This window comes from Pimephales promelas, chromosome 12, assembly GCF_988280905.1.
Source record: "Pimephales promelas chromosome 12, fPimPro1.hap1.1, whole genome shotgun sequence".
Classification (NCBI taxonomy): Eukaryota; Metazoa; Chordata; class Actinopteri; order Cypriniformes; family Leuciscidae; genus Pimephales; species Pimephales promelas.
In genome coordinates, this window is record NC_142780.1 from 17,721,468 (window position 1) to 17,747,972 (window position 26,505).

The 26,505-nt window shown below is 37.9% G+C and overlaps 1 protein-coding gene across 2 annotated transcripts in view; it reads left to right on the forward strand.

Annotated features, from left to right (window-relative positions):
• Positions 1 to 26,505, forward strand: part of grin2db (glutamate receptor, ionotropic, N-methyl D-aspartate 2D, b) — an 81,250-nt gene that overhangs the window by 5,516 nt on the left and 49,229 nt on the right. The window contains exons 1-4 of one of the 2 annotated variants that reach the window (XM_089117595.1): positions 19,874 to 20,184; positions 21,929 to 22,261; positions 24,055 to 24,261; positions 25,886 to 26,152. In XM_089117595.1, the coding sequence (XP_088973721.1) occupies positions 21,959 to 22,261; positions 24,055 to 24,261; positions 25,886 to 26,152 (777 nt within the window). In that variant the 5' untranslated portion in view covers positions 19,874 to 20,184; positions 21,929 to 21,958. Of the gene's footprint in view, positions 1 to 19,873; positions 20,185 to 21,928; positions 22,262 to 24,054; positions 24,262 to 25,885; positions 26,153 to 26,505 lie in introns of those variants that run through there. The other variant, XM_039679537.2, reaches the window with a different exon arrangement.

The following is a 26,505-nucleotide window of genomic DNA, read 5'->3' on the forward strand; positions in this document are numbered from 1 at the left end:
CCAGTTTTCTTTTAGTAGGCTTGGTTCCAGAAGTATTTTTTACAATTGAGATTTTTAAAGTCTTCTTTAAAGAGTTATAAGGGTTATAAAATATAAAATGAATTTGTATTTTTTTGGGGGGAATGAGTGTGTGTAATTTGTTGTTGAGCAAAACGCGCAAGTGACGTAACCTACCTTATTGCACAAACCTTATTTTATTTTACTTAATTGAAAAACCCCATTTAAAGAAAATCCTGAGGGATCCACTGGCGAATTAGTCTTCTGGGTTTTGACAGAATCACTGAACCACTCTATAGTCATGTTTCTTACTATGCTAAAACAAGACTTCAAAAGTGAGCAGTGCTACAATTTGCACATTTTGTTATAGAGAATTACAGTTGCATAACATTTTGCATCTGTTGATTGTGTACTTATTATTAATTTTAAACTAAACATTTGGTATACTGTTATACATTAAATGTTGTTACAAATTTTGCTGATTTTAATATGACATAAATATAACTAAATGTGTAAAGGATAGTTCACCACCCCTTTGATTCATTAAATCATCCTTATGTCATTCCAAACCTGTATGCGCCAAAGAATACAAAGTCAAACAGGTTTGGAATGACTGACATGAGGGTGAGTTCATTAGATCTCTTGTTTTGGGTAAACTAGGCCTATCCTTACATAATATGAAGTGCATATTATGTTTTCTGACACATATAGATATTCTATCTAGGCCTATATGTGATGAAGTCAGGGCTGAGTAATAATTTGAACCAGCTGGACCAGCAATAAATCCTAATTTGTTTACCCCTTCAAAATACCATGTTTCGTTATTACACTTGTTTGAGTTTTAATCCTCCTCACCTTTTTTTTCTTTTTTTTTTTGAATTGTGATAAATGTATGAAGTAGAAATATCCATGTAGTGTAGATTGTTTGCTCAGATAACATGTTCAAAGTATTCACCATCAGTCCAGTTGTGTATGTGTGTGTGTGAGAGAGATGGAGAGATAGGGAAAGACAGAAAGAGATTGTAAGTGAAATCAAGCATGTGATGCACAGGTGTGCATGTTGGTGCATCAGTGATGTAATGTTGCTGCAGACCTATATGAGCAGTGTTGTTACATCTGTGCAACGCCGTCTGATTGTAACAATTGTATTCCATGCAGTTTAAATATCATAAATGATTAATATCTTTGTGTGGCTTTAGGGTCTGGCATTTTTTTTAATCCTATCCTGTTTACCCTTTGTACATATGTGTTTAGGAATGCTGCCTGCATTTAGTTTTTAAATATCTATAGATACACTGTCTAAATGATTGAAGAGAGGAGGGTGTTCTTGCGTTATTACAGCCATAATTTGCTGGTTAACTCACAGCATGGTGTGCTGAGCACGAGAGAAACTGTCTCATTGGGCAACAACTGTCATCTGTTTTAAAGGAATAGGACAACGCAAAGCTGTATTTATGAAATGATGCATTCATTTAAACTCTGTGCTACCCTACTTTGTTTTTTTGCTTTGTTGCTTCAGTGAAGTTTCCACAACAACTTTCATTAAAAGTTCAGGAATTATGACCTCCTCCCCACTGCTTTGTCAGACTCTCTCTCTCTCTCTCTCTCTCTCTCTCTCTCTCTCTCTCTCTCTCTCTCTCTCTCTCTCTCTCTCTCTCTCTCTCTCTCTCTCTCTCTCTCTCTCTCTCTCTCTCATCATCATCATCTCTTTCTTCCCACCACACATGGTAATTAGGGGCAACTGCACATAAGCAACCTAGAGAGATTACCTTGAATCTAATATACATACTAATAGCATAGTACTTTGGATGCTAATAAGCTCAATACACACAGTCACAAAACTAAGATGATGGGCAGGGCCTCAGTCTGGATTCTGACCAATTGGCATTCATAAAAAAAGAATATTAATCATAAATTAAATACCCTAAGATGCTGTTGCCTTTAAAACGATAGCTCATCCAAATGAGAGTTCTGTTCTGTCATTTACTCAGCCTCAGGTGGTCTGATTTTTTTTTAATGGATACCAGAGAAATATCTGTCCGTCACAAACTTTAAAGCTTCAAAAAGTTTCAAAAAATGATATATGTGTGTGTGTGTGTGTGTGTGTGTATATAATGTATATGTATGTGTTATGTGTGTGTGTATATACATATATATATATATAATGTATATGTGTGTGTATGTATATATATATATATATATATATGGTTTAATCAAAGTAAGACACTATCACTTTATATGATGATATACAAAGTATTTATATGACTATTAATGCTTTCATTCTCAAATAAACATTGATCAATGCGCATACATATCCTTGTGAAAAAGACATATATTTTTTTTTAGCATATTATTCTTTATGGAGTACTAAAGAATAGGTCCAGACAATACTTTTTTTTGGAAAAGTTATACATTTCCATTGGGGCAGCCGTAGTGCTTTGTAAAAAGAAAATCTCCTAAACACTCAAAATAAAAAATAAAAAAACCCTCAAAATATTCATAGATTATGATGTCATTATGTGACCACCTGTTTGCCAAATTTTTGGTGTAAGGGTTCTTTAATGGAAGGGCAGAATCTGTCAGGTTTCATTAAAATTTTCTTAATTTGTGTTTCGAAGATAAACCAAAGTCACATTTTTGGCCAAACTATCCATTTCAAATTATTTTTTAATGTTCCCCTTTTTTTAAGTTGTGATGATTTTTAATTCCGCTCATGCCTCCCTGTTTCTTCATTAACGATTCATGACACCTTGTAACATGGAAGCAAACAGACATTTCCACAACAGCACAAATGATCCAATAATGCCACATGGCGGGAGTCGGTGTTACCTGTAAAACAATCCAAACCGTGCATGTTTCATAGCAGTCGTGTCAAAGATTGAAAGTCCACGACAGGCTTTTTGTCATGTTAACAACATTCCCATTGACCTTTAATAATGACCATGTCAAACAAAGAGTCACGGCGCTTGCACAGCGAAGGGCAGATGAGGCCAAAAACACGACCATTTCCGATTACATTTACATTTATTTTCTTAGCAGACGCTCTTCTTCCAAAGTGATTTGCAAGAGCTTGCGTGCGTTGCATCGCTACAAACCACAGCATGTTTGTGTGTTGTCAGTAATGGAGAACTGGGGTGCACGTGAGTGTAAGTGTCATTATGACATTATGTGAGCACATGTGCTCCCTATTACCAATTTTATATAATGTATGTCTGTGTGCTATAGCACGTGTGTGTGTGGTACGTTGCCCTGTGCATCTGTGCCTGAAATTACATGTTAGTTGGTAAAGCCAAGTGTTCTCTTGCAAGTGTATGTTTGTCTGTGTGTGTGTGTGTGTGTGTGTGTGTGTTGAGGCGGGCACAGGAGGAAGCTGACAGCTGTGAGAGTGTATCAGTGTCCATGAAGATTGTGTTGATGTGCACAGTGTGTATCCGGCTTCTTTTCTGGCACCCGGTGTGTGTGAGGACTGGCCAGATGTGGTGTGAAAGCATGTGTGTGTGACTGATTGAGAGAGTGTAATTTGACCTTATTTCCAATCCAAGTTGTCTTTGCGGATATGTAGACGAAACTCGGCAAACAATTTGGTCTGTTTTAAGAGTGCAGGTTAGTTCCAGAGAGTCTCTGTTTGTAGATCAGTTCACACAAGTGAAACAACCGTTTATTTAATGTGCATTTTTATATTGGTCTAATCAAAAATCATGGTTTTCAGTTTAAACTTACTTGCATAGAAACACTGTTTTGTTTAAATAGTATTTTCACTTGACACTAGATCGTAATGTGTAGCTGGGGTGACCACCATCAAACAAAAATGTGGGACAATTATAAGTTTGTGTGGGACAATGTGGGACATGTTACCAACACTAAAACATACCCTGAAACTGTTATATAATGTCTATCTAACTTGATAAAAACATTTATATTCTGCCTTTAAATCTGATAAAAAATGATTTGTTCTTTAGTTCCTTCCAAAAAAAAAGTCATTTAAATTCAGCATCACTGAGCCCAAAGGCAACAGGAATCATGTATATAAATATTTTAGAAACAGAAAGTCCAGCAAAAATCCAACAAAATAAACAATGAACAAATAAAATATAAAACAACATGAAATTAGATAGACACTACAGTCTTATATATTAAGAATATAATAAAAACCAAAAACAAAAACGTTCATATTTTTAGAAAGGATGTGAATTAAAACAACAACAGATAAATTCCGTTAAATTAAAATTTTAATTTACCCAATTATCCATTTGTTTTGCAACTGGGAACATATATGAAACGAATCACCGGTCCACATTTTGATTGACAGCTGTCACAACCAACGAGTGGCCGTGTTTGCTCCTTTCTTTTCAACCATTGGATAGTGTATAGCTAAAACACAGCTGTTGTATTTGTACTTATGACGAAGCGCTGCAAACTACGCAGCAAAAGTAATAAGTAGAATGCTTTCTTTAAAAAGGCAAAAGAACGCATGCACGTTTTCTTAATATGATATTAAAAACTAATAGACTGAAAATGCGGGACATTTCCTCAATATGCGACGTGCGGGACAAGAGGTGAAAATTCTGTGCAGTACAACGCAAAGCGGGACGGGTGGTCACCCTATGTGTAGCACATAATGGCTAGCTTCACTGACTGCAGAAATGATGCGAGTTTTATTAATTGTATTTGATTGATTTACACAATTCTGGTGCATAACAGAAAACATGATACATATACTTCATTACATCACTTTATAAGAAGTATAAAACATTTTTTTATAAAGTAAACCAAATTAAACATTGTCTAACAAAATGTTTCATGTTATATAGCTTTTGTTTATGGTGAAATTAAAGTAAAAAGCCCCGAGAATTTTATATTGATATATTTTATTATAGGTATATTGATTAACATTAAAGATTATAAGATTGGGCCAGTTGTTCAAAGGTAAGCTGATCGGATTTTGGTTATCGGATTGGATCAAATCTTGAAAATGGGTTGTTCAAAAGGGAAAGTAGGAATCTGAAATCAGATTAGATCAGGGAATCCAATCCTAGTTTTAATCTGGATCAGACCTTCAGTTTGTGTTGTTCAAAACTTGTCAGTGGGATTTGGATAACTTTGATCCAAAAAAAAAACAAAACAAAAAAAAAACAGGATTATCCTGATCCCAACAGGGGGTAGGATTTCAAGGTGGATTTCAGGAAGAAAATGTAGTAAAACTTTAAAATTGGTACATTTGTATCATTTAGTGTATACTTTTATTTATATTTTGCACTTGACTTGTGAACCGTTGTAACAGTGATAAAGTAGACATAGGCTAACAATTAAGCTCTTCAGTATAGTAAAGTAAAAATAAAATAAAAATGATCTTGTCCCCATTTGTGTTTTGTCTCAAAATAAGAAACACTTACAGTGACCCCATGTTGGCTCTTCTACCTGTTCTTTACATAGCTGTTGGCCCACATTGTGATTTGTTGTCCCATTTAGAGCACTGCTAATCTGGATTTGGTAATCTTGAAAACTATGTATCTGGATCAGGGTGATCCAGTCCAATGTTGCTTTGAAAAACCGGCATAAAAGTAAGACGGATTACCTGATCCTGGATAGGAAAAAATGGGATTTCCAAATCCGGATCATTTTGATCCAGATTAAGTGTTTTGAACAACTGGCCCATTAATATTAAATCAATAAATAAGAAATATGATTTGAGAAACTAATTCATTTTGCTGTAACAAATTATAGAGTATTTTTTCAAAGTATATTTTTTTTTCTTCAGTGTACACGCATTGTTTTACTACAGTATGTGTGTGTTGAGTGTTGTTATGCAGCTGTCGTCAGTGAAGCTCCCTCCTCACAGCGGTGTGTGTCTGAGAGGTGTGAGGAGGTATGCTTTAAGACTGCTGGTTTTCAGCTCCAGCTCTCCTCCTCCTTCATCTCCTCTCATCAGCACCTCCCACTCATCCTGTGCCACTCCACTGGTTCCCAATCCTTTCTCTCCCCACCGCACTGAACAGATAGGAGCTCTACATTCACTTTGGCTCATGTAGAACTGTAACCGCCTTTCATTTTTGGATGCTCATCAGATGCTTCATTAGGTTTTTTGAAAGACTTCATTCTCAGTTTGCCAAAAATGTAAAACAATATGCTTGTTTGGGCTACCCTCTGAAAAAAAAAAAAAAAAAAAAAAAGCGCATAGCGAAACATGACAGTCATTTGATTTTGTGATAATCATCAGAAAAAAATGAAAACAAAACGAAAACACTCTAGCTGATTGATACGATTCAATGACTGGGTCAATGACATGTACTGTAAGAGTGTCCTTGATAAATGTAAGGAATAATCTTTTAAAAATGTAGTTTTTAGTTTGTTTTTAGTTTTGTCATATTGGTTTCATATTGTTTTGAAAAATGAATATACTATTTTAAAGAAAAGTTTCATTCATTTATTCTAAAAAATATAGCCCACTGTATGTGGAAAATATTAGGAGACCTTTGCAAAATTAGAAATATTAATAAGGGCCTACATATTACAAGTCATGAATTATTCATTTGTTGTTTTTGGAGAATGTCACACCACATGACATTTTAGAACTTGAACTTGCCTGCCTTGTCATAAAAATGTCAAATTATCCTACCCTATCTCACGACCAATTCGTACGAATTCGTACGAGTGATTAAAAAGTGGCTAATTCGTACGATTTGTCTTAACCTACGTGACGGTTATGTTTAGGGGCGGGGTCAGGGGTAGGTCATTCGTACGAATTCATACGAATTGGCCAATTCGTAAAATATGTACGATTTAGCAAAAATCGTACTAATTTGTACGACTGAGGTCGTATGAATTGTTACGAATTAGCCACCTCGTAAAATTCGTACGAATTCCCGTGAGATCGGGTTGAATTATCTGATGAGATGTCATCACATGTTGCTTGGTTGGACTTCAGTACCTGACTTTGGTTTGGTGTGCAAAAGTTTTTCAAATACTAAGCAGTAAAGAGGCTTTGTTAAAATATTTTTCTAAGAAATAATAAAAATATGTAAAAAAAAAATGTTAATGTTAAGATTTTGTTTCAGTGAGGGGACTTTACATCGGCCCAACCTTTTGACTGTTTGCAATTACGAAATTGCAAACATGCTCATTATAGACAATGTGTATTCTAGTCAATGCCACTGCATTTTTAATTAGTAGTTCCAGGTAATTTAAAGATCAAGTGTTGCGTTGTTGACCTGACTGTTATGATATCATTGCATCTAAATCTGTGTGTTTTGGATGGATAATGGCCTTTTTGCACTGTAGCGCTCAGCGAAGAGGCCACTCTCCCTGATGGATTGCATCTCCTGGCTTGCTTATTTCCCCCGCTCTCAGGAAGTCAGGTCTCTTTCTCCAGGGCAATTTCCACTTTAAATCTCAATCATATTCAAATGGTAGAGTGGCACAACACAGGGCCACTGTATCATATATATTTTTTTACTAAACCCCCAACCAAGTTAATGAGGTTTTTCAGGTTTTTTTTTTTTTTTTTTTTAAATGAAACTGTGCGATTAATCTAGGCAACCAATGAATAGCTAATGCTCATGGTAGGTAGTCAATTATCTGCAGATAGAGGCAGGAGGAGGCCAATCCTGATCATTTATAATTAAATTTTAGTTTAGAGTCGGTTTGAGTGCCCTGTATCTTTGGAGGAGCTTTGATTCAACAGCTGAAGCTTGACTTACACGCATCATTTACCGCTGTTGTTTAGTGCTAACAATCTTTTAAAGCTGCAATAAATCAGCTTCTATAGTTAAATCCACCTGTCCAAGGAAAAAGGAAATTCAACGACCAACACTTGTTAAAGAAATCCATATCCTGCCTTGAGGTGCTCAGATTCTTTGTGGGTTATACAGAAGCTAGGATCTTCTGAGGACTGGTGGTATTATAGAGGGTGATGTCGGATCTTAGGGCAGACGCTGCCCAAGGGCTCATAGATTTTGGATGGTGAATGATCCAAGTTGACTCACGGCATTTCCCTCGGTGTGTCCTTAGAACGGGTCTAATCCTTAAAACACTCCATTGTGCTTGACAGAAAGGCAGGATGCAGGATCTCAGTGGGGCCTGGAAGCTTAAGGGATGTGCTGGTTGAGCCAACCCCAGGCAGGGCACCATGTAGAGACCGCCACGGAGGTTTGTGTCGCTGAACTCCTACTCGAGGGTCCTCGGAGCCAGCTGCCGGCTGGTAGCAGTTTCCAGGAGCCCATTCATCAACGCAGAGCCTCTGAGTAGCAGCCAAATTTCAACCTAGGCTCAATTGAAAAAAAATGTGCCTCTACCTACATTTTTGCAAAACTCCAAAAATGTAGGTAGAGGCACATTTTTTTTCAATTGAGCCTAGGTTACATTTTTGCCAAACTCCAAAAATGTGGCTGTATGCAATTCACTGCAGTTTCAAGCTGAAGATAACACATGCAATTTTTAATCCTTTTCACTCAAATTATGATCACACAGGCATATTATAAATGAATAAAGACTTATTTCCATGCGGTTCCTTGCACAATATTATTTTGTGACTTCAAAACACTCTACCATACTGGATGATTTTTAAACTAATAGGCTTACATGCTGACATTTGCATCAGATTAAAGGGGCTGTAGGCGATTCTCTACAGAAACATTTTTTTTTTGTTAGGCTGGTTGAAAGTCCTCATATCCTGTTGTCGTCTGTGGAAGGTGCAGGGCCATAAAATGTTTGTTCAATCGTTGCGTTCTGTCCGAACTGTCCTATAGCATGCGTTCCCTGTCAGTCAACCACATACCACTGCGCAGGCTGTTCACGCAGACATAATAAGGCATCAATGTGTTCACTTACGCTGTGTAGACAGAGCGAGAATGGCAGGCAAGCAGCAACAACCTAACTTTCCTTCTAAACTGAAAACAAGTGGCACTGGCGACACACATTTTCTCACTCTCCCAACTCAACAACAAGTGGCAACTTCCTGGATCTAATTCTGTTTTTAAGAATTTGTTTATGTTTGGCATTGTAGTTATTGTTACTTATTAGAGTAATGTTGTCTCTGGTCTTCTGGGCTGTGCTCGTTCATGCCTTCAGGAGGCATGGCTTTGGACGGCGGCATGGGTGTGACGTACGCTTTTACTGCTATCAGGCTAAAGTTAGCATTTTCCCAGATGTTCTACAGCACCTTTAACTATGAGTCGCTTTAAAAGCTCAAAAGACTTGTGGAAGCAAGCTTAAATGGCATGGTTCCTTCAAGAAATGCCTTTTGTCACCTCACTTTTGTGACACTTAAGGTAGGGTTTAGGTGGTACATTATATTTTTAATGCGATAGAGCATTAAATTATTAGCGCCACTCACCGGACATTTCATTTACGAACTGATTGCATTATACACAATATGTGCAACAACCAATGTAATAAAATGTTGTCAGATTCACGTTCATCTATTTCAGGAAAAATCTGTACACAGTTTTAGAGCCACTCATGCAACATTGCAAAGTGTTGCAAAATGCGCAAGAAGCAATGTAATATCATTTTGCATAAATGTTGCCACAGGCATGCTTTTTCAATGAGCCTGGGTTGGAAAATGTTGAATACCATAGTTGGTAAAAATTGGGCGGAGACATGGCATGATGTTGTTTGAGGGGCTGTTTTTTAATAAAATCGAGTGTAAGGATGTTTGGTAAATAAAGCAAGGTGAATTAAGAGCATCATTCTTTTGTAAATGCAGTGAAAGAATTGCAGGGGATCAATTTTATTAGAATTGCTTGTGAAATTGTTCTTTCCTTATGGACGGTAAACTTGTTTTCTCAGCATGGATAAATTGGGTAAATTAATGTATTTGGCTTAGCTTGTTACAGTATGTTAATTGAGGCCATGGGGGTTGTTTTTTAGTGAATGGAAGTTATTAGGGTGCTGATTTATGAATGGGAGGATTCAAAGGTGTTTCTTTGTTTTGTGAATGGGGTACAGAGGAGCCTGTTGGTTCGAATCGACTCAGCATAACCACGAAAATGTGCACGTTTGAGGCAGAGGCACGTGTGATCAGCTGGCACGGTACACAAGAACATAGTGTTCTTCAACCTTTAAAGCAGAAAGAGAGTGGGAAAATGTGAGTGAGTGTGAGAGAGAAATTGAGCAAAAATGCTGCATAGAGGGCTGTGTGGAAAGGCCAGCTCAAACATTTCTCATTTCAGCTCTCAGGTTTTCCAGAATGAATTGAGAAAAATGATTCACACTGAGAGATTTTTTTTTCCTATAATGTTGTTTATTTGTTCAGATGTGGCTGCTGTTTCAAACATCTCTGCTTCCTACCTTCATCAGTGAAATAAATTACGAGATAATGAGAAAGAGGCTGCCATCGAGGCTCTGCTATTTCTGACACTGAATGTTGTGCTGGTTTTGAGTCACAATGAAGGAAAGTGGAATGGTTATTATTTAAGACCAATATCAACATTTCTCGTTTTCAGGACAAAAAAAAAGTCCATTTTTTGATGTCTGCTCATTTTGAGTTTAGTTTATTTGAGTAAACCTGCAAAAAAAAAAAAAAAACCTGCACTGTCCGACCCGCCATTTTGGCTCTGTTGTGATCTATGCTATGGTGATGCTTCTCTGCCATTCATGACCCTTCTACTGTGGCCTTATGGGATGGTAAAATATCAAATGAGCACCCCCGAATCATGTCGGAATTAGTAGGTCAATGATATTTTCACCTACTGTTTTTTGAATAGTACAGCAGGGAATGGGGTTGGCAAAAGGACTAGTGCTACCAGTAAAAATTCGGTACCCACTGATAGACGCTGCTTTTAAATGCTCACTTTCGTGTTTGTTTGAGTGCTCTCTGTGAGTCAAGGGTTTCTGTGTACAGAGTGTTCACCTTTTCACTTTTTACTAGTAACATTATCACTTTTTAGTAGTAACATTAGATATTTGGCATTATCACGACCCACAAATATTCCACCACTGCATCATTATAAATTATAATCAACATTATATATAGAAGTTTAATGCAGTACTGACACAAACTCTGACAAAAAAAAAATTTGTCAAACAGTCATTTTTATTTTGGGGGGACTATCCACGATACGTATTGTCACTATCCACGGTACGTATTGTTGTGTTTTTGTATTGCGATATATTGTGCCGCGGTATATTGTTACATGCCTAAATATTAATAATCAATAATAACTTGTTATGAATATATGGGTCAGTTAATTGGATTAACTTGACGTGGCTGAATTAATATTACAATCAATTAATCAGTTCGTCCAATGAACTCTTTGATTATTCATTTATTCTAAGAAAAAGGTACCTTCCATGGGCAAAGAAGAATAACTATTTCTTAGCTTGTACAGCGCTTTGAGCATGTAGCCAAATCGAAATCGTAAAAGGGACTCCGTATTGCAAACAAAACAGAACCAAATACATATCATGTACAAGTTTTATAGAATGAAACCGGAAACTAAACTATTGAGAAGTTCCATGTAACTATGAGAAGAAACATCAGCATTTCACTTTCAAAGCATCAAATCAAAAGTATACTTTCATGACTGGGTATGGTACACTGTTATCAAAGTTGTTGAAATTTGAAGTTGTTGATGATTCTGCGCGTGTCAAATGTTGAATTCTCAATCATTTTCTTCTTCGTTTGATGAAGAAGATATGATGAACTTGCATGGTTGGTTTGACTCTGTTCTCATGGCTGGAGTGCAGACTGTGGCCTGCCAGCCCTGGTCTGGGAGGACACGTAGAGAAAAGGGTGTGAGTTTCGGCAGACTTCTTCTGCCTGAGAAGTCGTGGTGCACTCCTGAGGTTGTCCTTTTAAGTTGGTAAGGTTGCAGTTTCTGGATTGAAGAAAAATTGTCTGATTCCCTTTTGGGAGAATGAAAGCATGGCCAATGGTGCTGGGCCCGGGGGCTACAGTGAGGGGGGTCTCCCCCCGAGACAGTAAATCATCACAGTTTCTGGGAGGCATGTTCCTTCATAGATCAGAGTAATGCCGCAAAGATTGTATTAAAGATTGTTTCTCTCTGTGGCGCATGTGGCCACATTCCTTTGAGGTCGTAAAAGTCTGTTATCAGTCTTAAAGTGCTCTGTAACAGGACACCCGGCCGAAGTAACTTCATTTTTGAGGTTAGTTTTGGGGGAGTTTCATAGACCTTTATATTCATTAAATATAATAAATATGAATAATTAGTGTGTGTCTGACCCTACACCCATCATGAAAAGGAGAATCATGCAATGATGACCACATACTGTTGAATGGCTGTCTTGTATCAAACAAAATATTCCACTTGCAAGACACCAACAATTCGTATCCTCAACTCCCAAATGATTAAAACGTGTAATTAAGAGGAAAGGTGATGTGACACAGTGGTAAACGTCTCCGTCCCAAATTTTTTTGGGGTGTGTTTCAGCCATCAAAATCAAAATTTGTTCATTTACAAAATACAATTATGTTGGTCAGTGAAAACATTGGAAAACCTTTCTTTGGACTTTTTTCAGTTAAAAGAAAAAAGGTTTAAAAGAATGAACAAATCACAGATTCTTGATTTTATTGCATTTTACATTGTATTGAACTTTTTCTGATTTGGGGTTGTACACTGTACACATTTTGTCATTCTATGTTTAAATAAGTTTCATAATAATGTTAGGTAATGCAGGGTCCAAAGATGAGAAGGCAAGTTTTAAAGTGGAGACACACATATAACGCATATTTTTAAAACATTTTTTTTTTTGTATAAAATGCATATTTGCAACAGTTATGTTAACAGCAATAAGACATTTCTGTCATAAGAACAGCTATTCAGCTGATGGACACTGCGTTGTCATAGGAACATCCCTGGTGAAAATAATGAGGAAATTGCGTTAAGTGCCCAGCTCACTCCAAAGTCCCCACTTCAAGGGCTCTGCCCTTCGAAGGGAGTAGGGCATATGGATGCTCACGAGCAATAAGCATGTCCCTGCTGGGCTCGTCACCTATTGGGATCACCTGGAAACATTTTCGTTTTGGTCGTTTCTGTATTTGGTTGTGTGTTGAACGTTTGCAGTGCATTGTGAGTGTTGTGAGGTTTTGGAGCACACATGTGTTGTGAAACTAATGAAGATGTTTTCTCAATTTGGGGGTATTTTTCTATTTGCATGTGTTTTCTTCAGTTGCAGTGCATTGAGCTCTCTCGACCACCGTAGGGTTGTCTTAGAACGAAATCATTTTAAAAAGGGGGAAATCAAGCCAAATGAGAAATGCATTTATTTGAAATGCTTTGGAGAAATGCTTTGGAGATGAGGCCCTAGGAGTGCACATACCTCTGTTTCTCATAGACCTCTGCCAGGTCCTAAGAGTTTTGTATTTGGTGAAAAAAAATATGCACACTTTTGCTATTTTATCATTTAGCTGACACTTTTATCCAAAGAGTATTGCAGGGAAGGCCTCCCTGGAGCAACCTAAGGTTAAGTGTCTTGGCACAAGGATGATAGTTCATAGGCACATGGGCACAATGATGATAGTTCTTAAATTGCTGCTTGTGGGATTCAAACTTACAACCTTTTACTCATCGACTTCTTGGCAACTCAGTTTACTAACCAAGTTGCTGATTATGTGTTTAACCAATTTAACAACTGGTGGAGAGGTTTAAACAATGTTTTTTTTTGAGATGTGGTACAAACACCTTACAGAATGGCAACATTTGATTTCTTAATTTGTCAGGGCATAATAGCCTGCATGTTGTTTAATGCTGAAGAGAGAATTAGGGAAAACGGCTTTTTTTCTCTTAGTCTGCTGAGATTGACGATGAAAATCTGGCAAAGGATTAAGATAAGACCGCTATTGTCTTGTGAGTAAGATTACTTTGTACCACACTCTTGAAGAAGAGATCTTGGAGTTAAACTTGATTAAAGTCACTTCTTAATAGTGATACAGCATCTCTGTTAAATGCGTTCAACATACGAATGGTATCTAAATAGTGTAGTAATGTTTTTGTGCAGTGCAGCATGGGCTTTGTTATTGTGCCGAGGATCCGTGCCTGTGTGGAAGGTTGATGGATGACGTGGTCGTTTGTCAGCTAAAGTGGTTTCGATAGCGTCGGTCATCACAGTGCATGCGAAGCATTTTATGAGCTGTGTTTACAGCCGTGCAGTAAAGGGGAGCATTCTCACAGCCAGTGCAACCATGGGCTCAGCTATAATGATCACGAGCTGTCAATGCATATGGCCCCAGATCCAGCCAGTGTTTGTGAATGCAGTCCATCTCATGTCTCGAGCATTGTGTTGGCCATTTGTTGTGTTGCGTGTGAAGGAAGGGCAGGGAATTGCTGGCATATTTGTTATAGGCATGTTGCAATATACGTATAAGGTGTTGACTGATAAGTGTGGTATTTAAAATTCTATTCTTTTGGACACGATAATTGTGATAATGGAGCATTTTTTAGTAGTATTCAAAGGATAAAAGAAATTGATGGATTGACAAAATGAATCAGTGAGTATGTGAATCCGTGCATCATTTGTTCAGTTGTTTTTTGATTTAATATTGAAAGCAGAAAAAAAACGAAAAAAGAATTCAGCTTGATTTTTCGTTCTGAGGTAGAAAAGGGATTAAATAGCTTGAATATTCGATTTCTACTCGTGGGTGGGAATGAAACGCCCTTTTCCTCTGATTTTTCAGACGAAGATCAAACTGTTCCGTCTTAAGTTGGTTCTGCTCACCAGAATAATAGTCCTCCACTGCTGCAGTTGTGCAGATTCTCCGATCACTTAGAATCCACTATGGAGTTGATTTTATTATTAACTTTATTCCCTTACGAAATTGTTTAATGCAGCATTCTATGTGTGTTTAAGTTGTTTAAATAATAATAATAATAAAAAATAATAATAATTCATATCATAGAGTTGTTTGTGGTGGGGTCAATTTAACGCAATATGTGTTGACATCACAGTTGTGCATTGTGGTATATGGAGCTGCCTGAAGTGTACATGAAGTAGACGAGAGAGAGAGAGAGAGAGAGAGAGAGAGAGAGAGAGAGAGGGTCTGTCCATATAAACTTCTCTCGTCTACTTAACGAAGTGGAACGCACTTCTAAATGGTGGCAGGAATTACCCCCATGGGGAAATGCTTAGGGAAGTTTGCAAGGGCATCGAAGCGCAGCGATTTTATTTTAAATCAGTTATTGTGCAGAACACACTGTACATACACCAGAGTTAGCATATGGTTATGTTTATATTGTTTCACATGTTCATGTTAAGAAAAAAAAAATTCATGGCTCCTCAGCATGATAACAATAATGCACTCTGGCAACAGACGGTACACGGTGTGTGCTAAACGAAATTTCTTACAGCTCTTGTGTTAACTGTTCTCTTGTCTTGAGATCATTTTGCTTTCAGAGGTCTGATCAAATGAGGGATTAAAACAGTATGAAAAGAAAAGTGCCAGAAAAAACAAAAAACAAAACAAAAGTAGGGGTATGGGTTAACATGTTACATAAAATGCTCTTTTTTTTCATTCTATCAGAAATGTGCCATTTTACCTACATTGTTCTTGCTCCGTCCATGCAATAACTGCATACGTACGAGCCAGGTTTTCTATTTACTTCACTGGCTCAGTGCTCTGGTAATATTACTGGTATGACCCATTTCAGGAGCTACCAAAATTACAATTTAAAAGCGAAATACATTCGTACGTATGCAGGATCCACCTTATTTTGCAACGCAGAAGTAAATATGATGATGTAAGGAGCAATGTTGTGAGAACACACACCAAAATACTATGAAACACCATGATGGTAAATATTTACCACACCCCCAGTGTATAGCACAGTGGGAGATGAAATGAAGAAGTGGCCTGACATCTTATGAGAGTGTTTTCAATTATTTTGTGTTGTCACTCAGAGACAGGTCTTCGACGCGCTTCTCAGCATATTCTGTGAGTTTGTGTTGCTTATGATGTTCAAATGGAAAAGGAATGTGCGCCATTTCATCAGATTTGTAAGGCAAATTATCTATAAACCTATGCCAAGACTGGAGAATACACCAATACGTATTCTAAATATGCAAACTGTTAATTCATCATGATTATTTCATAACATAAAAGTTTAAACCCTCATTCTGAGTTTGCATGTTTTGATGTCCATGTTATTGTTCAAGAAATTACAGTATAAATTAAGACTGTAGCATTTCAATCGTAAAGAGGTGGCCAAATATTAAAGAGATGATCTTCTGGGGATCTGCCAGTAATGAAGTGGAAAGAGCAAACGTACAGAAATTTGGCCAGTTTCTCACAAATGTGTCGCTCAAATACACACAAGAGAAATACATAATTGTTTAGAACCTTAATAACATCATTTTACATACACTATTTCACCTTTTCTGCACCGTGTCACACATTAAGCATGTGCATGCAAAGTACTCAAAATGAAGATTGAACGGGTTAATGCAACATATACACTGTTAACTATTTGACTAAAACTAGCAAAACAAGCAACTTGCATTGCTAGCGTGTTCACACGTTACAATAATGCTTTTAACCAAAGCCGATGAGCTTCTTGCAGCGTGCAAATCATAGGGTGCCCCACATCCACATTCAGTTTTGATGCGCGAGTTATGGTCAAAACAAATATCTTGTAGGCATTTTTTAAGCTTGAACCACTCTATTATGGCACCCAATAACTTCACAAAGGACGCCAGTCTGTCTGTAGTCCATACTAAAAGTTGAACAAGCCAGTCAAAACTACACAGTCGTCGCAAAACTACGGGCTCGCATTACAATACAACTACGATTTAGTGGCGACATACCGGAAATCTTACACATTATATTTAAAAAATGGCAGCGCCCATGCACGCTTACTTAAAATATAAGGTGGATACAATACTGATTCAAAATGCGAGCGCCAGTGATTGACTGTCAAAAAGTGGTTTAAATGCCTCTTCCCCCAGCTCAGTTGAACTGGAAGTCTTGATTGGTTTTGCTCCTGAGTCAGACCTGTCTATTATTGGTTGAAGCGCAGGGGCTCCACCGCAGTGTTAAAAGTGCCAGTCCTCCCTGTTGCTCCGCACCTCAACACCCTTTTCAAAGTACTTACTTTTGGTGAAAAATAAATGTAGCAAAGTAATATACTTTATTTTTATTCAACTCAAGTTACAGTAAAAATAGAAGTACTATAATTTAATTATATTGAAAAAAATATAAAATGTACTCAAGTATTATAACGAAACTATTTGTAATTAGTTACTTTCCACCTCTGCTAAATAGATTTTGAACCCCAAAAAAGCACATTCATCATCCATCATAAAAGTAATCCGTAAGGCCTTCTGAAGCGAAGCGATGCTCTGTGGTGTCAACTGCCCATGACCAAGTACACTGTAATAAATAAATCATGTAATATTTTGTAGAAATTATAATACTGGAATGCAGAAATAGCACAATGAACAAACTGTCATATTATTCAAGACAGAAAAAAAAAATACATTGGAATAATTTTGTGCTGCATGTGGTTGTATGAAAATGTGCTGTCTGTGTTTCTTTTTAAATTCATACTGCAATATAAGGGTTTAAATAGAAATCTTAAATGTAAAATATGTATTTTCTTCAAAAGGCAAATAAAATTGTATCTTCATTTTAAATGGACACCAATATAATTAATCATGTCTGGCAATTTGAAAACTTTTTGGGGGTCTATAAAAGTTTAATAAACATTTAATGATCTGTAAGCCTTTGGCATATTTCTACACTAATTACAGTCGGCCTATATAAAACTATACTGTACTGCTCTATATTGCACAAAGAATCTTACAGCTATTTAGACATGAACACAACAAGAAAACATATCCCTTTAACGCAATACAAGCAGCCAAACCAAATAGGAGTTTTAAAGCATTTGTTAACACATAAGTTTGGACACATAAGTTGTCAACTCAAACTCTTGCTGTGAAGATTTAAGCACGCGCATCACATATGTTCAGATCTGCGTGTACATGCAGAACAGAACTCACGTTTGTGGTCAGTTCTGCTGTCGGGTCTGTTACTTCTGTAACGGTCACCAGCTGGAGTGCCCTTGATACCCACCAGAAGGCACTCCAGATTAGTCTTGTATCACTCTCAGACTACATTTCCCATAACTCATTGCTCGGACTCATCTTCACTGATCACACTCACCTGTACCTCGTTCTCTGATAGCATTCACCTGTGTATCATCCTGTTTGTCTGTCTTTATATACCTGGTTCATTTGTTCAATCCCTGCGAAGTCTTGTTGTACTGTGTGTCTGCATTTCTGAGCGTTTTCCGTGTTTGTGCGCCACACTGAGATCCAGCAGCACCGTTGACCAACATGAGTCTAACAGGTACCATTCAGGACCCGCTGAGAGAATTATGTAGTCTGAGAGTGATACAAGACTAATCTGGAGTGCCTTCTGGTGGGTATCAAGGGCACTCCAGCTGGTGACCGTTACAACTTCTCACAACGTGATGATTTTTGTGCACAATCAAATTTACGTGCAAACTTTGTCACTGTGCTCACTCTACTGTAATTCACTTGTGCGCTGTTTGTCCATTATTTAATGCTTAAAAGGCAGCGCTTTGAATCATTGCTTGAATTAGTAAGAACAAGAAAGGTGTCAAAAAATGTTTTTTTAAAATGGAAACTTTGGAAAGGTCAAAGTCCACTGATGAGTTACCAGTTTAAGCCTATGTGCCGGACGGCCTCAGCCCAATTTAAACCCTGTAAATATTAGCCATGTGGTGTTATTCACTGATAATCTTCCCCTTAAGTGAGCTTCTCCATTGAACTGCTGCAGTGGGTTCATTGTTCCAGCGAATTGAACTAGGGAAACGAATCTGTAAGTTTTCTGAATAAATCACTCAGATCAGAGACCGCTTTTTGTCAACTGGATCAACGGTTAATTGAAAAGATATGCCTTAAAATAGAGATTTTTTTCATGAATCAAACATTGCTGTTCCTCTCGTGAACATGGTAAGCAGAGCTAGAGCAAATGTCAAGATTTTTTAATTCAGGCTTGGCTAAATAGACCTTTTATAATTGGAAATATGGCCAATGTATATTTATATGTTATATGCGTAAATGTAATGATATAATACCCATAAACTGCTCAAGTTCTTTGTAAGGGAAATAAATTGACCTTGTGTCTTATAAATCTAATAATTGTGTAAACATACATTTTGTGCTGTATGTTCATAAACTGTAAATAACTGAAGTGAACATGTCTTTTAAAGCACAGTGTTCACAGCATATTTAATAAACCAGTCAGGGACACAAGAGATTTATGCAAATTTATATGGCGCCGTTATAGTAATGTACTCTGTAGTATTTTAAAATCGCCCGGGGGTCTGTAAGCAACAGCAAAGCACATGTCCCTTCCTTTGTGGATGATATATCGTTGAGTGTTTTTGGCTCTCTTTGATGAATTCAGGACTGCATGTGTACTTCCCACGTCTCCTACTGTATAATGCAAAGTGTAAAGGTGCCGTAAATTGCTGCTTTTGCACAACATTAGCACAGTGGGACCCCAAATGACAAGCCCAGGCTATGATTACACCAGGTTAATTTGAAGTGACTCAAAAACAGTAAAATGCTGTTGTGAAATGTGGTCATGTGCTCTTTCGTTCGTTCCAACCCCAACCAAAGCACACACAGAGAGCGACACACACACACACACACACACACACACTACCCCTTGTCTGTCAAAACTGGAGGATTGCCAGTGTGTTTGGTCAGGCCAAACACGTACACATACCCCAGTAATCAATATTTCTCTCCTTTCCTCTATTCCTCCATATTTCATCCCTCGTTCTTTTTTCTCCACTGCTTCCATTTCCCCCTCCTCCCCATCTCTGTCCACATCTTAGTCATTAGGACTATATTTACCTCTTTCAGCCAAACAAAATTCCAATGTCTGCCTGTCTCCCTCGCTCTCTCTCTCTGTCTCCATCCGTCCCATATTCTTTTCATTTTTCCTTCGACTTTGGCTTCTTAATTCTTTCTCTCGTTCATCTGAAGGACTTGTCAGGGTCAACAGACCAACAGACTTAGAGACAGATAAATATAACAGAGGGAGAAAGAGAATACAACAAAAAGAGAACAAACCCAGAGAGTGGTGACAGATTTGGGAGAGAGGGAATATTATGTCAGAGCCTGGTGATTCCGAGCAATTGCATTAGCACCTGAAGTCATGAAACAGAGAGGAGCAGGCAGGATAAGGCTGCCACAAAAGTAAATTGAAAATTATTTGCTTGTTTGTGTGTGTGTGGAGGTACTTTCTTACATATCAAATGCACTAACCTCTAACTCTCTAAATCATTTTATGGTGTGCGTGTGTTCAGTGATGTTGATGTGAGTGTGGGTATGAAGTGTTATGTGGGTGTTTATATTTTATTGTTTGTTTTTATTTATTCACCTAAGTAACCTCCATTCATTCCTTGACTGTTTTATTAGTGCACACACAAACGTTAGAAGCTATATTAGGTGATAATTTTGTTTCTAAATTAGTTTGGCATAATCTTTATTTTTTTGGAGAAAAAAACTGCTTCTCTGCTTAAATTTCCCAAATATAATAATAGATCCATGTCCTAAAGTGTGATTTGTAATGATCTGAGTATGATAGGATTTTTAGAAGTTTTTAGAAGTCTGAGTACATGATTTTTAGAAAAAAAAATAAGCATGAAACTCCACCCCTAAATCTAACTGTGGTAATCGTGCATGGGTAGAATTGTGTTGGGACTATTATTTTAAAAGAATGTTGTAAGGAAGTGTTGTGTAGTGGCGTAATGTTTGAGAACGTAAGTGAAGAGTAAACAAGGTTGGTGATGTTTGTTACTCATGCCTCATGTGTTTCTTTCCTGCTACTCATGACAGAGAGCACTAACATTCAGAAGGGCGAAAGCAGATTGCTCAAAAACATACAAATGTGATTGTGAAAATTCATACATATTCACCAAAATATAAAATGGTTACGAATTGTTAAATCGGTTTACCCTATATATTTTAAAACCTTTTTTGAAATCATTAAAAATAATGCCTAGGATGTGTACACTCAAATCATGTATTACACATTTGTAAAAAAGTTCAAACTAACATGAATCCAGAATACATGCGTATGAGTTTTAAAGAAGATTTAAAAAACTTTTTTTAGCCACTGACCTATTTAATATAGGCAAAACCCTTGCACAAGCTTATTGACATTATTACATTTAAAGGGTTAGTTCACACGTCATTTATCTACCCTCATGTCATTCCAGACCCATAAGGCTTTTGTTCCTCTCCGGAACACAAATGAATATATTTTTTAATAAGATATGAGTGAATAAAATCCTAAATTCATTCTGTCCGTCATGTAAAGCGATCGTGTCTCTTCAGAAAATCTGGACTTAACAGCTCAATTCATATGTATTAGTTATCTCTTTATGAACTTTTTGAAGTGGTAGTTGTATAGCTGTTTTAATAAAAATATCTTCTTTTGTGTTTCAAAGATAAAACGAAAGTCTTGCGGGTTTGCACGTGGATGACTAAATGATGTCAGGATATACATTTGTGGGCGTCTTTAAAATAAAACATGATTTGGCTGATTGGTGAGCCCTCCAAATAGTTAAGTCCACTTCAGATGCTCACTAGGACATTTAGGCCTTCATTACAACAGCTTTATCTGTGCATGCACAGAATCGCATACAGTTTCTCTCTATCCCTCTATCAGTTACCCTCTCTCTGTGTTTGTTTTTCTCCCGTGTTGCTCCATTTCAGCCTGTGGCCTGAATAAAGCCAATTTCCTTTTCTTCCCTTCTTTTTTCTGTTCTCTTTCTTTCTTAGTATACTTCTTGTCCTGTTTCACATTCTTTCTCTCATTCTAATCTTTACACTTTGTATCTCTCAATTTTTTTTTTATTGTATGCAATATATCGAATTTATGATTTTATTTTAATTGCAGTTTCTCTCTTGCTTTTCCCTTCCTGGTTTCACTCAGGCTTTCTTTGTGCCCTCTCGTTTGGCCTCCATGTTTGTTGCCATGGTCACAGTACCCACGCTGTCTCTGCTATTGGCCCTGGTAGAATGGGCGGGTCAGACTAGCTCCTCCCCTCATCTCTTGCTCCGGCCCCGAGAGCGTGAACGGGACCCGGTAGCATCAATGCACTTCAACATCGCAGTGATCCACGCGGGCTCAACCGTTCAACAAGGGGAAGCAGGGGCTGCAGCAGCTGCGGGTCGGGTGCCGTACCCAGGTTTCGGACGTGTTCACAGCAGCTTTGGTGAGAGCGTCGTCACCCAGTGGGGATCCGCAAACGTAATCTGGCTTCAGGTCAGTCTAAAAGAGGTCATGAAACTGGAATTGATTGCTTTCAGAGTGGAGACAGATTGTGATTTTACATATAGAGTAACATAGAATACCTGAACACTGTGTTAATTTAAAGTCCCCCCGTACTCAATAATATTATCCCTTTAAACTCATCTTTGATCACTGAAATGACAAGCTTAAAAGTTTTTTTTTCCTTAAAAAAATTTCTTTGTGCCTTAAAATAACTTGAATGCAACTGTCTACACCCTTGCTTTGCTTAGTATACGCAGAACCATGAAAATGCTAATTAGCTCCTCCTCCACTCACTCAGAGATTAACTCGGCCATCTTACTGAGGTAAACGCTGCACAGTTGTATCGCTCTTTACAATGTCGGACACATAATGGTAATTAATATTATTGGCCTTTTGCTTGACTATGTTAATATGATGCTATTAATGTTAAACAAACTGTTTCTGTTCGCCATCTCAGTCTGCCTTCTAAGTAACAATCATCAGAAACCTTTTTAACAACTCGGAACGTCAGTGGAGAAAGGCATGTAGTTCATCATAACATCATAATATACACAATTGACCTATGGCTAAGCCACGCCCCCTCCACTCACTCGGACAAACAGTCAACATTCGGGGACAGGCGCTATGGCAGCTATCATATCGAAATCACCTAAAGGGCTTTAACTATGCATTAAAGGGTTATATTAATAATTTTATTGTTAACCTTAATTTTAAGGTTGATGAAAAGCTTCAGCCCCAGGTAAAAATGTACAGGTCACAGTGTAAAAACGTAATAAACCACATATCGTTGCCATCATCGTTTGGTGATACAATATTTGCATGAACCATTTAGCACAACATTGTTAACATTCGTTATCTCGGTTATTTAATGAAGCTAAGTAACATGATGTGCAACGCAGCTAGAAGCTAACGTTAACGTTTTCTAATGTTAACCTAATGTTACGTTATTACGGATTTTAAAGATAATGTTCAAATACGTTGTTGACTTAACTTAGAACAAATAGACATCCGTATTTAATTTATCCACGTGTTGTGGTCTACCGCATAACTTAATCGCATAACTTAATCCAGAGCAGACACTTATCTCGGCTGAGATGTGGCCTGGGAAAGGGTAAAAAATACACACCGTTGCCCAGCCTATTGGGAACCTAGAGTCAGAGTTGCATGTACCCCATGCACACAGTACTGTATTAAACTCAAAATGACAAGAAAAATCGAATGAAAACTGACTAACTGCAATGCATTTCAATGGACGTGGAAACAGAGAATGTCCGAGTGTATTGGGTTAGCTGCGCACTGTGATTGGCTCATCGCGTTTGAGGGCGTAGCTTAGCCATAGGTCAATTTTCCTGTTATATTGCTAAATCTACCAAATTTTAAATTTCAAAAAAAAAAAAAAATACATATATATTCCGGGATAACCTAGCATCTCTCGGTACGTCCTACTAGTTTGCTGTTAATGACATGCTAAAGCCCAACAACACATTGACGTGATTGGTTACAAGGTAGTTTGGTAGTTCTCAAACTGCGTTTTGAGACTTTGAGTTTGACTTTGACTTATGAATTTGCACATGGTTTGTCTTAAAGCACATTAAAAACAACACATAGATGTATAAAATATTAAAAACTTGATTTTCACAGGCGGACTTCAAGTTAACTGAAGTGTGAACACAAAAGTAAAGTAATATTATGGGCACTTATACAGGAGTGCTTATTCAAAACTACAGAAGTTAATGTGGTGTGAATGTGAACATGAATGTGAAGTGAATGTGAATTGACTACAGGTTAATGACAGCAGTCCCAGGACGTTACTCTCTCAGCTGTGTGACCTGCTGGCAGCCAGACCCCTTCAGGGACTAGTGTATGAAGATGAGAGACCCCTTCCGCTGGCCTCCGGCCCCCTGGCCCCCATGCTGGAATTCGTTTCAGCCCAGACCGGCCTCCCCATCGTTGCTGTGGGAGGGGGAGCGGGTCTGGGCAGGGTACCACAGGTATGGCTGTTTACAGAATTAAGATGCGGTCACATTTACTGAAATTTCGCAGATTAAATCCTGTAATTTCAATAAGAATCCACACAATTAGGAGTTCCCCAAGCAGATTTCACCCATGTTCAAGTTGGTCATGCGAATTCGCTGCTTGGTTTGAATGTGAGCAGTGCCTCATGTATTGCTACACTAAAGCTTCCTTTTTTTTTGCCTGCGAAATTTCACCAGTGTGACCCACCGTTTGTTTAAAAAGTTTGATTTCACTCAATTACTGTAAGTGCATTAAGGTTAGAAAACAACTAGTTATTATTTACAATGATTCCATACACTGAGTTAAATTAATTTCACTTAACCTCTGTGCACATTTCATTGATCAACCTTGGATTTCACAGCAAATCTTTCAAGATAGACTGCTGCTTACTCAATTAATTATTTTAAATACAGAAGCAAAGTCTACAGACTTAAACTTTTTGAAGTATTTATTGTAACCCTGCTATGTAAGCAAATGCTAAGTCAAATGCCTATTAAAAGCAGTTGCACTCAGCCAGTACGATTGATTTTAATTTTGAAGTATAGCTGTCTTGAAATGAATAGAGTTTTGTCCTGATTAACTGTACATTAACATAGACTCCATGCCATTTTATAGCAAAATAAAACTGGGCCAATGAGGATTTATCAGAACAGACCAGTCTGAACAGTGTCAGATGCACTTAAACAGCGCTGAATTATTTGACATCGCTTTACTTTTAAAAGAAAAAAACAATATTGGGGTTTCTTTGGACTGTGGAAATTCCTCACAAACATCTCTCTGCAAGCTCTTGGTGTTAATGAGCTCTAACACTTGCTAGATAGTGTTTGGCTTGCTGCAGTGCTATAAGGGCATTGTTTGTTAATGGTACCGCCTGAGGAGTGTTGTTAAACGGACAGAGATAGGGCTGCCTCGTCTCTGTCGGGGCCTGATCGGGGTACACCAATAACTGTAGGAAGGGATGGCATTACTAACATCCATTTGGATAAATAGCAAGGCCAAAGGTCGTGCATTACCACTGCAGGCCATATGGTCTGCTCTTTTTTCTCTCTCTTGTGTTCACTGAAGTGCTACGGTCTGGGTTTCGCAATTTCAGTTGTTCTCTTTAGCACAGTGTGAAAACAACAAGGATTTTTCTTTTTAAATGTACAAATGTTTTATTATAATTATTAACAACCCTGGAGACATGATATTAAATCCTTTTGATGATGTTGCATTGAATCCTACACTCTCCAGGACCTACACGCACACTCCATTGCATTGCAAATTAAATTTGAGTCTGTGCGACGTACTCCGGTGACGATTGGAGTCATTGAAGTACCTCCCTCCTGTTTCTACAGCGGCTGCATATCTCAGAAACTCTTTATAAGAAATTGAATTCCTATGATGCTTTATGGCGGCAATAAATAGTCTTCAATCACAGGAAATGTAGTTATTTTTTCCCCTTAATTGCACTGCAGAGCACTAGCTCTGTCTCATGTCACGATTAGAGAATATCACATTAGAAATGTAGTTCCCATGATGCCTCATGCAAGGAATGAATGAATCGACGGTCTTTAGCCTTGGGAAATGTAGTCGTTTACCTTCTTAATTGCTCTGCAGGAGACCGGCTCAATCTTCCTACAGTTCAGCTCTTCCACCGCACTCCAATTGGAGGTGATCTTTGAGGTGCTGGAGGAGTACGATTGGACGGCCTTCTCAGTGGTGTCCACACGTCACCATGGCTACCAGGACTTCCTGTCAATAGTGGAAGGTTTGACTGACGGGTCATTCATCGGCTGGGAGAAGAAGAGCGTAGTGATGTTGAATTTAACCGATGACCCAGGAGGAGCGCGAGCACGACGGCTCTTGAAAGAGAACGAAGCACAGGTAGAGAGGGAAGGTCATTGCATTTATGTCTCACTTATTCGCTTACTCATTTAATCACTTATTCTTCCTCCCTCCACCTGACATCACTTCCTGTCCTTAACCATTTGTTTTCTTTTGGCGGTTTACTCCACCATCTTTCTGTGACCTCTCACTGTCCTTTTTTCCATTCTCCTCTCTTTCTCGTTCTCTTTCCCATCTCTACCTATATTTGTGTAATGTGTATGTGTGTGTATGTGTGTCACAGGTTGTCCTCTGTCTCCCCCTGGCTCCAGGCTGTTATTGTTCTGTGTATGTGTGTGTTAGTGGGTGTTATTGTGCCTTGTGGGTCCCAGTACACTGATGTCAGTGTTAAT